We start from the raw sequence: 13,549 nt of genomic DNA on the forward strand, positions 1-13,549 counted from the left end.
GAGCATAGGGTATGAAGTGGTAGAGATGAGTCTGAAGTCATTTCTAGTTGTCAGTGGTAGGCGGTTGTCGACGGTAATACACACTTAGAATGTATCGTATACTTAGCTACATGCCAGGCACACATGCTGAGTACTTTACATGTGTTTAACTTCATTGATCTTCACAGAAGTCCCATTGGGAAGATAGTCCTCTTTCTTGATGAGGAAAGTGAGGTCCAGAGAGGTTAAATAACTTGTTCAAGGTCACACGGCTGGTAAATGATAGAACTGGGATCAGAAATACCCAAGTCTGGTTCTGGAACCTGTCTTGTCTGTGCCCTCTGTGGCCTTTCCAAAGGCCACAAGAGTGACAACGTGGTCAAATCTGCTTTTAACCAGACAGTGCTGGCTGAGGTGCGGAGGGTGGACGTAAGGGGACAAGAGGCTTAAGGGCCTGCCTGGGCTGCGCGCCAGCAGCGTAAGTGCACTTAACATCATCTCATTTAATCCCCACCGCCCTGTGTCGGGTGGTGGTGTTGGAGATCAGGAAGAGGGGGGTCAGAGAGGTTGAATAACTTGCTAGAAACCACTGAGCTGGAAAGGGGAAGAACTGGTTTGTGATTCCAGAGCTCTCTTCTTTTCCAGGTAGTCTTTGCCTACCTGCTACCAGAGCACCCCCAGAAATGACAGCACGCCTGGGGACGGCCTGGTCCCGGCCTGCCGTCGCAGGTGTCGCCACCCCTAGTGAGTCCCGCCTCGGTTCTGCAGCTGCGTGTGTGTCCATAGAGACTTGCTTCTCCCATCATTCACCGGGTTCCTTCGTGACTTCTCTGAAGAATTCGTCCTCTCACCCCTCTATCTTGGGGACACGCAGAAGGCTCTGTGTGGAGCCCTGGCTGCAGTGGTGGCTCCTTGGGGAGCAGGCCCGTCTGTCGGGTGGGCCAGCGGTTTTGGTGCGTGCTCCCTGTGGTGCACTTGGCTCTCAGAGTGGAGTATCTGAGGTCTTTGTTTTCAGTCATAATAGTTCACACATTTTCTTTCCGTGCCGATCAGCAGGAGTCAGCTGGGGGTGGTAGCAAATCTTCCTTTAATTCCCACTGTGATGGATTATCACTTCACTGAAAATGGTGTTTAATCTGTACATGTGCCCTGAGGCTTTTAAATATTGAGCTCATTTGATTGTTATTGGAAATCAATTTGGATCCCACGGTATGTGCAACAACTCGGATTGGGAAGCGCCGTGGAGCTGGCAGCCCCGTTAATAGGTGCCAAGTTTTAAAGGTTAAAATGTGAGTCCTGTAGCCCCATACCCTTAATTTCTCCCTTTAAAAAAAAACCTCACCTATTTTATCTTCCTGCCTACAAACTTACTCAAAGAAGCAGCTTAAAAAATTTTCCCCCAAGAGGGAAAAAGACGGTAAGGGGATTATTTTCTCATTCCTAGCTGTCATTGTTTCTCTGTCAAACTCAGCCTACTTCTCTTCCTTCTCAAGTTCAAGGACCCTTTTCTCCTTGATACTGCTTTACCTTGCTTTTCTCTCTTACCCCCTCATTCCTGCCAGTTTGCCCTGTACTAGTTGAACAAGATTCATATTTCAGCAAGATACTTTTCTTCTTGGAAGGAGTCAGCTTTTTTTCTTTTTTCTTATTTTTTAGAGAGGAAGGGGGTGAGAGAAAGAGAGAAACATCAATTTGTTGTTTCACTTATTCAAGCATTCATTGTATGTGCCCTGACTGGGGATTGAACCCACAACCTCAGCATATGGGGATGATGCTCTAACCCACTGAACTACCCAGCCAGGGCGGGAGTCAGCTTTGGGTGGTTGTGCATTCCTCTGGAAGAGCGAGAAGACAGTGAGTGTGGAGCAGCAAAGACTAATGCCTACTGTCTAGGCTCCCCAGGGTTTTCTCTAGCACCAGGCAGCCTGAGATACTGCTTACGTGGTTGCTTTTGCTCTCATCTTTTTAAGTTCAGAGCTGTGGTGTGCAGTGAATGTGTATGTGGGGGCATGTGTTTGTATGGGGGCATACATTTAACACAGACTGTATAAATGCTTGTTGCTCATGACATAGCTTTGAAGGCGTTTTGGGACTCAGATTTAAAGTGGAGCAAAACTAGAAGCCCCTGCCTATGACCCTGTTTTGGGAGTTTCCTACAGAAAAGAAGTAAGAAAAGAAATAATCCTACTCTGGGGAAATGCGTAATTTAGCAGCCAGCTGCGTGTATAAGACAACAGACTCTGTGGCCGCTTTATAAGCCCAGACCGGCAGCCGGGGGCTCCTTGTTTCCTTTTCGTCCCTCCGTGTTTGTCTAAGACCAACGAGGCCAGCACTGCCGGTGCGCCCCGCTGGGCAGCCTCGGCCGTGGACTTCAGGCACGCTGGCCTTGGACAGACCTCCTGCTCGCCTCCCCTGCCTGTCTTTTCTCTTCCTTACCTGGCCCTACCGCCCCTTCCTCTCCTGGAAATACTGTCCTACCTGAGAAAGCAGAATAGGAGTGTTGGAAAGTTCAAGCATATTTCAGGAAACCGAGTGCCCCGAGTTGGGTCCTTGGCTCCTTCTGCCACCTGTAATAATCCACACTGAATAGCGTCGGTCTCCCACGGGCTGGGGTTTTACCCGCTCCCAGAAGGTGCCTGGGGGCTCGGGATCCGAGGGCCCTGTGTCTTCCTGCCTCATCTCCGGCTGTGTCCAGGCCTAGCACTGGGCCAATCAGTTCCCACCTCCATGTTCCTCAAGTGTTTCTATAAAATTCAGTGTAACCCGATTTCACACCTTTAAAAATAGACTGTGCAGGGAAGGCATGATGCCTGGGCCCTGCAGGTCTGAATTCCTTCAGCAGGTGGACATCTCACGAGTGGGGAGCCTGCTTGGCTCAGGGGCGCCCAAGGGACACGCAGGAATAGGGGTAGTGACCACTGCTGTCCTTCAGCCTTGTGCTGGCGAGCAATGCTGACCACTCAGGGAGTGGAGAGTCGCAGGGCTGTAGTGGCCTTGGGGGACCGCTGTGGGGGAAGGGTGTCGGCGAGGAGGTGGCTTTCCCTGGGAAGATTGAGCCCACGCAGGTTTGGAGGGAAAGGAGACCTGTGATTTGCAGACTTTCTCTAGACACCCAGATGGATCCCAGACGTAATCCAGCAAGGATGATTGGTTTTGTTTGTCTTCCTTCCTGGTCTCTCTAAATAATTTTATCTTCAAAGCATGACACAGGTGCTAATTAACACTCCGGCTCTCCTTGGAGGGAGGCAAGTGGGAACACCACGCCGGTAGTGAGGCTCAGGGAATGGGCAGGTAGTGAGCCTGGGAAGGCAGCGTGAGGCTTAGACTGTGGGGCCCTCAGACCTTCACTTGGACATACCCTCGGAGCCACCTCGCGGTCTCCGTGTCCTTGGTCCCCCACAGAAGGGAAGAGCTGAGGTTCTGGTAGGCGGTGTGTGGTGCTATGGGATGAGTAATGGGAGGTTTGAGGGTTGAGGAAGAGTTCTGGTAAAATTCATCCTCATTGTGAATTTTAGGTGCTGAGATTGGACTAATTCATTGGTTTCATTTATTCACTTGAGTTAAAAAAAAAAAGTACCAAGCATCTACTTTAGGGCAAGCTATTGTTACAGAACACACAACAACGGGGGCCTGGGATGATATACTATTATTGAAAGAAGGCCCCGGGTCCGTTATGTCCGCCGCCAGAGGAAAGACATCTCTCAATGCCAGAGATTCGTGAAAAGGAAAGGAAACGTTTATTTAATGCTATACAAACTTAAAGTAGTGACCTAATGTCTTCACCAAAATCCCAAAGTCCCTTAAAACACCCACAAACAGACACAGTCCTTCCTTCCTTCCCCCTTTGCCCAGTCCAGAGTACCGTATCTCAGGAAAGGAAATAGAAGTCCATGGCTTAGACAGTCCTCTGGTTCTTCCCAGTTAGTACTCCCTCTCGACTGGGAGACCTCCCTGGGTTCCCGGCACCCTCAGCTGAGTCGCCGGGATCTCTACTAAAACCAGGTGGTGGTTCCCCCTTCTAAAGCTGCAGGGGTCCCCACTCTGCCAGGCCGCGTGGTTCTCTCCAGGGCTGCAGGAGTCTCCACTCCATCAAGTCCGCGTGCTTCTCCTTCCTAAAGCAGCATGATTCTCCTCTCTAAAGCAGCATGGTTCTCTTCCTCTCAATGGCCGCCAAGTCTGGGTTTAAATCCTCCCGGCCAATCTTCCTCTGCAGCCTCATTTCCGACTCCTCCCACACTCGGCTTCACATGCCAGAACTCGTATCCTTCCAGCTTTACTGGGCTGCCATCATGAGTCTAGGCAGGTGTGGCCCCATGTCCTGGAGCCAATCCTCTCTGAGCTCCTACGCAGGCGCTGTAACTCAGGGGACCCGCCCCCCCAGTTACATCTAGGTGGGGAAGTTACTTCTGGGTGGGGAAGTTACTTCTGTTCCCCTGTCTTAGAGCTGATCACAGCTACTTAACCTATCTATGCAACCAGCCAAAGGCTATAGATATGTTAAATGACCAACCCAGAGGTTAGCTGCAAGGCTGTTGCTATGCAAAACAGCTCTCAATGGCCCTGCTCCATTTGTCCCTTCCCCCAACCCACACCCTGGAGGGGGGGGGGGATGGAGACATCTTAAAATCTCCTGGACACCTTAAGTTCTGGACCCCATTTCAAATGCCTTTTTGGGGCCCCCCTCTTGGCTGCACCCTGTAACACTATGGCAAAGGGAATCGCTGCTCTCCAAACAGCTGGCCGGCCATGAGGGGCCCTGCTGGCTGGGAGCCCAGTCCTTCGAGTTCCAGCGCCGTCCATGGGCAGAGGGTGGCTCGGGGTCGCTGTCTCCGCAGGTACGGGTTTCAGGTGTTGGGAGGGTTGCTGGCCTCTGGAAACGGATGAGAAATCCGTATGTGACTTGACGCAGCGACACTCCGGAGCCTGAATTTCTCCCTTCACTCTAGTGTTCATCTGAGTTGGCTCAGGAGGGGGCCGTTGGAGTCCTTTACCAGGGGCTGTAGGTAGCACGTCTTCAAGCCTGGCCTTTTCCAGGGCTCCCTCGAATGGTGGCCGTGCCAGTCTGCTGGTGTCGGTGCCCGTTGCCCAGGGACTGCTGAGAGCGCCGAACTCCGGAAGAGCAGCAGTTCTGGGATCTGGGATCGCCAGTGGTTTCTTTTTCCTTCACCAGGCATCTAGACACCTAGCAAGAAACAGAGGGTGGTCCTTTGTCCTGTAAATGTCACCCTCCTAGTGGCTGTTGGCCCCGACTTGCTTTGCAGGAAGCCCAGCTCCGTCGGCTGATGCTGTTCCCCTTCACTTGGCTTTGCAGGCTGCTGAGAGCCGGCCCCAGACCTCTGCTGGAGGGCCCTTCCTCTGAAGACATCGCCAGTGTGTGGAGCCTGCCCCACACCCACCCCCTGCCAAACCACGGCCTTTACCTGTGTCTTCCGGTGTTTCCCCTGCGACCCATCCTGTGGGAGTGCCTCGTGGGCCACCCCAGAGTTCGCCCCACGCTCCACGGCACCAATGGTGAAGATGACGAGATCCAAGACTTTCCAGGCGTATCTGCCCTCCTGCCACCGGACCTACAGCTGCATTCACTGCAGGGCCCACTTGGCCAATCATGACGAACTCATTTCCAAGGTACACGTTCCTTGAGGGCCTTTCTCATCTTTCCTGGGGTGGGGGTGGGGGACTTCCTGTCCCTGAGGTTGCAAAGGTTTACAAGCTCCCCCAAAGAGCCGGGGATATTTGTACTCCATCTTCTGTGTAGGGAGTGCTGGCCCACAGGGCTGTGTCATTCGACTGAGAAGGAACTGAGTTTTGTTATTTTGGAAATTAGGTGTCGTCTCTGTGGCTGGCTGGCAGGCAGGCCGGAGGGGAGGGCCCGAGGTTGGCAGATGAGCACGGTCCAGAGTGCTGCTGGCCTGGACAGGGAGCTTGAGGAACGTGGGTGGGCCCGGGGTATCTGGTTGCGGGGCTCTTTAGCTGAGATGGGAGGGGACGCTGTCCTCCACATCCCAGGGAAGGTCCCGAGACTGTTGACCCGGGAGAACCAAGAGTGACTTGGTGAAGAGCCACCGCGCTGGCCTGTGGGGACATTGGGGGCTTTTTACACGAGGTGACACGGCATGGTGTTTGCTCCCCAGCAGAAGAAAAAAATGGAACCCTGTTCTCCCCAGGAGCCTTGGCTGCTGCTTTCTAAGGTGGGGGTGGGGGCGAGGAGATTACTGGTAAGTGATAAACCTGACATCCCAGCTGCCTGATCCAGGAGCTGGCTCCTGCAGACGGTGTTCTTGGGGGAGCTACTTCCCTCCGGACCCCGAATCCCCGGGGGAGGAGAAACAGGTTTTACTAGGCTGTGTGAAAAGGAGAAAGAGATCATGGGGGACTTTTCCCTAAAAAAAAAAAAAAAAACACCTTCCTCAGAACCTGGACTGCATGCCATTAAAGTGAAAAAAAAGAAAGAAAGAAAAGAAACAAACAACCTTTATGCAGACCCAGACTAAGTTTAAAAAAAAAAAAGCTGCTAAAAAAGGTGGCCTCACCTTCCCTTCCTCTGGTGTGGTGGCCCCAGCCAGAAAGGGGTGAAGGGTCAACAGTTCTAGAACAGTCCTGTGCGGCTGGCTGATTTGGCAGAGAGGGAGGAAGGCTGCCTGAACAACCACATCTTGGGGGGTGGGGCTTCTTAAACCGGGATTGAGGACGGACTCCTCCTTCTAGGCCTCTTCCAGGGTCTGGGGTTACCACAGAGCTCACACCCTGGAGCCCTGGCACCTGGCCCACTTTCCCTTCTCTCTGCCAGTTACTCTCCTTGACTCTATTTATGTCCTACCCAGCCCATCGCTCCCTTCTCTGTCACCTAACTCATCTTGTCTCATATTCCTTGGGTCTTTGGGGAACCCCTTGAGTCTGGAAGTGTGGCCGTGGGGAGGCCATGTCAGTGAGGGGAGACAGGAGTCGGTCCTCTTTGCTTTGGAAGAGTGCCTGCAAGCTTGGGAAATGTGAGTTGTTCTTTTTCTGAAAACCTCCAGAGAAGGTGGAAGCCAGGACATTTTTTTTAATGCCAGGGAGAAGTGCTCTATAGCGTAAGAAGTTGAGGTACCTGTAAAATTTTAATGCGTTCTCTGTACTAAAAACTGCTCCCTGCACACTTTTAACTGTTGCCTCAACCCTCGTAAGAAGCCTTTAAGGTAGGTAATATCAGTCATGTTTTATGTGGATGGAGAAGCTGAGACTTATAAATGTTGTCCAAGAATTCAAACTGGAGGCTCAGAGAAGAGAGAGCAACTACTTTGAGCGTCTTCAAGGATTTCTGGAACAGGCGGTTGTGCAAGGTGGGCCAGAGTGCATCCATGGAAATCACGTCTTATCTCTGGCCCGGTGTGTAGGGTTTTGGGTAATCTGGCAGAGCCTGCCTTTTGAGTTAGGTCTCTTGCCAGTTCCTTGCTTTATGTTCCAGCCACTTGGAACTGAATAGACAGATAGGGGATTTCAGGCCGCCGTGCCTCGGCCAAGAGCGGCCCTTTTTCTTCACCTTCCTGTCTCCCGGGAGCTCCACACAGCCTTTCCCACCTGGGGCTATTTTCTACCACTTTTGTGTCTCTGGGATCCAGAGATAAAAAGACCCCTGGCAAGAGCTTAGTGAACGATCAGATAAATGCGTGGATAGAGCCTGAGCTTTGGAGAAGACAGGTGATGAGCAAAAGAGACCTTGTTGGCCGCGTGTCCTTTTCCGTGCCCCTCTCGGGGCAGAAAGGCTCATTCATAAATCCAGGCCAGAGTCAAGCAGAGGCTTCAGTTTCATTGGCTGCCACTGGTGCACAGATGGGGTACATTAGAGCTTGATGATTTAAAGAGTTGGGTTAACTGCCTGGCTGTGGGGAGGGACTGAGGGAACGGCGGCTGGCATGGCACAAAGATCCCTTTATTCCACTGCCCAGCCACCCCCGGCGGTAAGTAATCCATAGATTCGTGTGCAGGTCCGCTTAACGGGAAGATCGTTGCCCCAGCCCCCTCCCTGGAAAATGGGCCTTTCTTTTCATTTGGTTCTCTCTTCCATTTAAGAACGGTCGGGGGGAGAATGTTTCTCCTGTTCTCCCCTCTTGACATGGTCTCCTATGTGGTTTCAGAATCCGCCCAGTGGGAGTTCGGGGCTGGGAAGCAGATAATGGAGCAGCCGTGTAATTAAATGATACGTGGTGCTTGTAATGGAGCCTTCCATCTGGAAGCTTGACATTCCATTGTTTGGTGTAAAAAAAAAAAAGTGGATCTGCCCTTATTCTGGAGAAGGCGACACACAAAGGTCCAGAGGACTGAAGCTCTGAGTATGGAACCAGCACAGAACTGGGACCGGAGTCAGGACCCTGGGGCTCCCTTCCTGTCAGTGCGGCAGAGCCCCCATGGAAATGTGTAGCCATCAAGTTTTAAACAATTAGGGCCTATGTTGACGTGTGGTATAAGGAGACCAGTGTGGCTCAGTTGGTTGAGCATCATCTACAAAGTGAAAGGTCACCAGTTTGATTCCCGGTCAGGGCACATGCCTGGGTTGCGGATTTGGTCCCTGGTCGAGGCGTGTTCACGAGGCAACTGATCAGTGTTTCTCTCCTGTCCCTCCCTCCCCCTCTCTAAAAATAAATAAAGTCTTAAAAAAAAAAATCCAGCACCAAGGGTTCTACCTTCCCAGCTTGCTCTAGATCTCCAGAGGCCTGCTTGCCTGGAATTAACTGTCCAACCTCTGATTCTCAGTCTCTCACCAACAAGGAGAGATACTTGCTGTGTCTAGTGCCTGGGCGCTAGCACTGTGTGCCATCGCCAGAACAGTCCTGTGTGGTAGGTGTAGCATCTCTGAGGCTGAGTGAGGGGAGCAGGTTTACCTCACTGGGTTGTTATGAGGCTGGATGAGATCATAGATGTGTGGGTGGTTTGCAAATCAAAGAAAGCTGTATGCAAGTATAAAGTAGTTCCTCTGCTTTTCTTGGACTTGCTGTCAAAAAGGAAAAAAAGAGAAAAAAAAAAAAAGGAAAAAGGAAAGGCAAGGGGTGGGGCAGAGGGCGTTATTCCCGTCTGACACCAGGCACATTTAGATTAGCCAGGATAGTTTCACTTTGGAACGTGGGGCGAGGGAGTTGGGTAGAGAGGAAAAGGAAATAGAAGAAATCCTCAGCACAGGTGCGCATGCTTGCAGAAAGGTGCCGGCAGCATTTGCTCTGTAGAATGGTGGGTGGGTGGGGGTTGGGGAGGTGTGGAACTCTGAAACTCTGAATAGATAACAGAACTATCCAGGGAATGTGCTGAGGGGGCACCCTGCAGCTTCTTCCTGGAGGTGTTGCAGCCTGAGTGCTGGGGTGTCTGCGAGCAGAGGTGTTCTGAGTTGGCATGAGGAACAGCTCATGCTGTTGTTTCATACTTACTGGTGCAAGCCCCAGGATGAAAATGGGCCTTGGTTATAAAATACTGATGGTGTCAACTGTAACAGTTAGTTGCCCTGAGTGAGAGCAATCTAAATGCTTTTTTTTTAAGAAGATGATCAAAACAATGAACAGTAAAATGACAACAAACTCACAACTACCAACAACTGAACCTAAAAAAAAACAAAAAACAAAAACAAACTAAGCAAACAGGTAGAACAGGAACAGAATCACAGGAATGGAGGTCACGTGGAGGGTTATCAGTGGGGAGGGGTGGGGGAAGAATGGGGGAAAGGGTACAGGGAAGAAGAAGCAGCATAGATGGTAGGTACAAGATAGACAGCGGGGAGGTTGAGAATAGTCTGGGAAATGGAGAGGCCAGAGAAGTCACACGTGTGACCCATGGACGTGAACTGGGGGGCAGGATGATGCTGGTGGGAGGGCCGGTGCAGGGTGGAGGGGAATAAAGTGGAGAAAAAAATGGGACAACTGTAATAGCATAATCAATAAAATATTTTTTTAAAAATAAATATTCTATTTTTAGTGGGCACTGTTATGGAAAGCTGGATTTTAACAAAGCTTTTCCCTGAAAATTTTCTGTCTGTAGTCGTTCCCTTCTCTCCCACCCACTGCCCTTCCGTGGCACGGTGGAGCAGGCCTTTGGGAATAGCGAACCGGTTAATCTGTCTGATCCCACTCTGGGGACGGGGCTTCATTTCAAGGCGCGGGTGCTTTAGGGCGCTGGGTCGGAAGAGGCTCTGAAGGGGAGTCCAGTGAAGGGGAAAGGGACAATCTTTTGCTCACCCTCCAAAACTGTTTTTTACTGTGTCAGATCTTCAGGTCAGTTGTCTTCTGGTGTGACAAATGCAGAATTCCCAGAGGCGCAGGTCATGGAACGCAGCCCCCACCCCCCTTCGTGAGGAAGCAGGCCATGGGCCACTCAGTGACCAGCTGAGGTCACACAGCCTCAGAGCCAGGCGTGCCGGCCGCACACTGTGCAGCTGCGCTCTGTGAGAACAGCTCCGGCTCCACTTGTTTTCAAGAGCTGGGCCTCCCCCTGAGGTTCCCGGCTTTTTGGAAGCAGGTTCTTTTTTGTTCCCTGTGGAGTTCCACTGGGCTTACAGTCGATGGCATTTGGTTTTCCCTGCCTGCCTAGACCTGAGATGAAGCACCGCTGTCAACATTCTGAGGAAGGTGGCAGGGAACAGGATGTTCTTCTGAAGCGTTGCAGTGATCTAGCTGCTGCTGAGGGGCCCCCTCCCTCTGCCCCTGCGCACTAGTGTTCGATGCCAGCAACGCTCACACGGACTGGTAGCCCCTGCACGGTGGCTTAGGGGTGGTGGGTGCCAGTGTGGAAGTACAGAACTCTGACCCATTCTGTCTGTATCAGGGATTCGTTTCTCTGAATTTCCACCGCCCACCAGCCTGTCTTTAATGTACAATAAAAACAACTCTCCAAAATAGTAATGCGATTATTTATGGCCAGAAAATATGTAAAAAAAATACAGGAACAGAATTTTTAAAAATCGACTTATTTTGTTTTCCCGAGGTACTCCAGCAGATATTACCGTGTGCATTGGTCCTGTTAGTGGCTGCTGTGTCACATGCAGCAGAATAAGTCATAAAGAACATGTACAATAAGATGTGTTACTTAGATAATCCTTGCAAGTTATATTTTGAAATCTGATTTTACCAATTAAGAGCTCTTTGGTATCCAATGGATATGCCAGTGATTTTTTAAAAAATGAGTATTTCTATTCTAGCAAGGCAAGAAAAAACAGATTGTATGTAGATCTCTAAATATCTATCTCATAAAAAGTGAACTTTTTGTTTCCAAAATAGTGGGACCCAGGCTTTTACCGGAGTGATTTGACGAGCTTGAATGAGCAACAAAACACTGAGAACAGCCCAGGCGCTGCGGTGCCTTTGTCACTTTTGCAGTGTTTGCAAACCAGTGTGAATGTCTGTTGGTGTTTCCCAGAGAGCGTTTCTGAGGTCCAGTGAAGGCAGTGTGAGAAATGATGGAAGAGTTCCAACATAAGCCAGTAAGCCCAGTTTAAAACCTCATTCCATCCATTTAGCTTCTGTAAAGAAAATCCCATTCTCTAACCTAAAATTACTTATTTACTTTACTTCTTCTCTACAAGTATTTGACCTTTGAAAGCCTTAACCTCCCACCTGATGAAGTCTTCATTCTGGAGAAGTGCAAAAGAGCTTATCTGTCGACCACCCAGGAAGGAGCAAGAGGTGAACCAAGTCTACACAGAAAATCTCCAAACAAAGGCATGTCTTTAGATCACAGTGTTTCTTGGTGAAAAAGAAACCATTGGGAGCTTGTAAAATATAATATCTTCTGGTATCTCCCCCGACCCTGGCCACAGGAGACAGATGGAATCAGTTCGGGGTGAGGTCAGCCGTAGATCAGGCTGGCATACTTTGTATGGCATGACTGTTCTGAGACGGGACCACCAGAGCAGGGTCTCAGAGGCCTCCGTTGTATGTGGGTGACGGCAGTGGGCACTGTGCCTGGTCTTGCTCTTTCGTCTCATTGGCTGTGGTCGGTCACTGCACAGACGCAACGATGTGCTCTGTGTGTACATGTGTGCAGTGCTGTACTGGTATTATGATGCTGCCCTTAAGGAATTTATCTTCAAGGGACTTCAGCTCTAGTTGGGGAGATAATAGGTTCGTAAGTCATCTCTTCTTGAAGTTTGTACTTCACCTTATGTTTCTATCTGAAAGCAGGTATCACAGTGTAATGATGCATGTCTCCCATTAGCTTGTGAACTACTTGAGATGCTTGTGATGTCAGCTCTGTAACACCCGGCACAGCTCCTAGAGACGGGTAGGTGTTCGGCGAATATCTGACTGGATGACCATCACTACTCTAGGGTATAGACATATGTCAGGGGCCCTAATTTGGGGTCCATGGATTGGCTTCAAGGGATCCCTGAAACTGGATGGTTAATTCTCTGTGCTTGTGTATTTTTCTTGGGAGGGTTCCATGGCTCTCATCAGGTTGTCAGAGGGCTTGTTGCTCAAAAACCCCTTCATGATCCATCTGTCTAGAGACTGAAGTTCTAGGAAAACTTGGTAGAAGTGACTTTGAGATGCGCCTAGAGCAACAGCCCGGACCAGTGGAAATGGATGGGGAGGGGTTAGGAAAAGGGCAGCTGAAAAAAGTGGACTCAGGAAGTGCGCAAGGAGCAGCCGTTCTTTTGGGTTAGATATTGAGGAACAGATTGAAGGGTTAGGTTGAAGCCAGATTGTTGGAAGAATACAAGTTCGGACTTGATCCTGCTGGCAGCTGGGTGCTGCTGAAGACTTGGAGGAAGTAATTGCATGACCAGAGCTTTGCTATGAGATGGCAGATGCTGTGGGTGGTAGGTGAATGGCTGAAGAGAGTAGAAATGGAGAAACCAGTGTGTATGTACTGCAGTGATCCGGAGGTGTGCCAGGCAGGCACACGGCGATCATTCAGCACACGCTTGTTGACCTCTGCTTGGGGGGAGAAATATAAGCATTCTGTCATTTGTAACCACCATGAACAAGAGGAATTGAATGCGGGAAGTCACCCTCTTTGGATGAGTGGGTGACCTGTCTGTCCCATAGTGATGCCTGTTCTACGTGAAAATTTGAGCACAAGTAGAATTGCCCACCAGCCGCCAGGGCCCAAGTCTGGTGAATCATCTGTGTGCCGCAGACAGCAGGCAGCTGGAGCACACGCATCGGCTCAGATGTGATCCTTTGTGGTTGCTTTCGATACCAAAAGGAAATGTTGACTTGAGTTACGAGGCGTACTCCGAAAATGAACTCTGTGGTTTGCAAGTGCCTGTACGGTTCCAATCATAGGATTGGTTGGTACACTAGTGTGTCGGCATTCAGTAAGGACGCTGGTGATTGCAAACTTGCATTCCTAGTCAAAATCCAAAGAAACCCTTTTCAACAGGGTGTTCTGCCTGGGGAGCAAGCAGTGGGTGCAGGACCTCCCCTTCTGTGTCTCTGTTTACACACTGTACTCCCTCTGTCTCTGGTAAAGCTGTACCATTGTTGGTTTGGCTGTTTGTGTTTTGGGGCCTGACCAGAATCCACCGTCATACACTGCTCATCCTGTTTGATAATATGTTTTTGCATTTGAAACAACATGCCAGGCCCTAGTCTGGGTCCTAGAAATAGGG

The 13,549-nt window shown here is 50.4% G+C and overlaps 1 protein-coding gene across 1 annotated transcript in view; it reads left to right on the forward strand.

Moving 5' to 3' along the window:
- Positions 1-13,549, forward strand: part of YPEL2 (yippee like 2) — a 58,208-nt gene that overhangs the window by 14,251 nt on the left and 30,408 nt on the right. Inside the window, exon 2 of the mRNA XM_028519986.2 lies at positions 5,291-5,604. Coding sequence (XP_028375787.1) covers positions 5,488-5,604 — 117 coding nt within the window. The 5' untranslated portion in view covers positions 5,291-5,487. The remainder of the gene's footprint in view (positions 1-5,290; positions 5,605-13,549) is intronic.

The sequence above is a fragment of the Phyllostomus discolor genome, chromosome 8, assembly GCF_004126475.2.
Source record: "Phyllostomus discolor isolate MPI-MPIP mPhyDis1 chromosome 8, mPhyDis1.pri.v3, whole genome shotgun sequence".
NCBI classification, from domain to species: Eukaryota; Metazoa; Chordata; class Mammalia; order Chiroptera; family Phyllostomidae; genus Phyllostomus; species Phyllostomus discolor.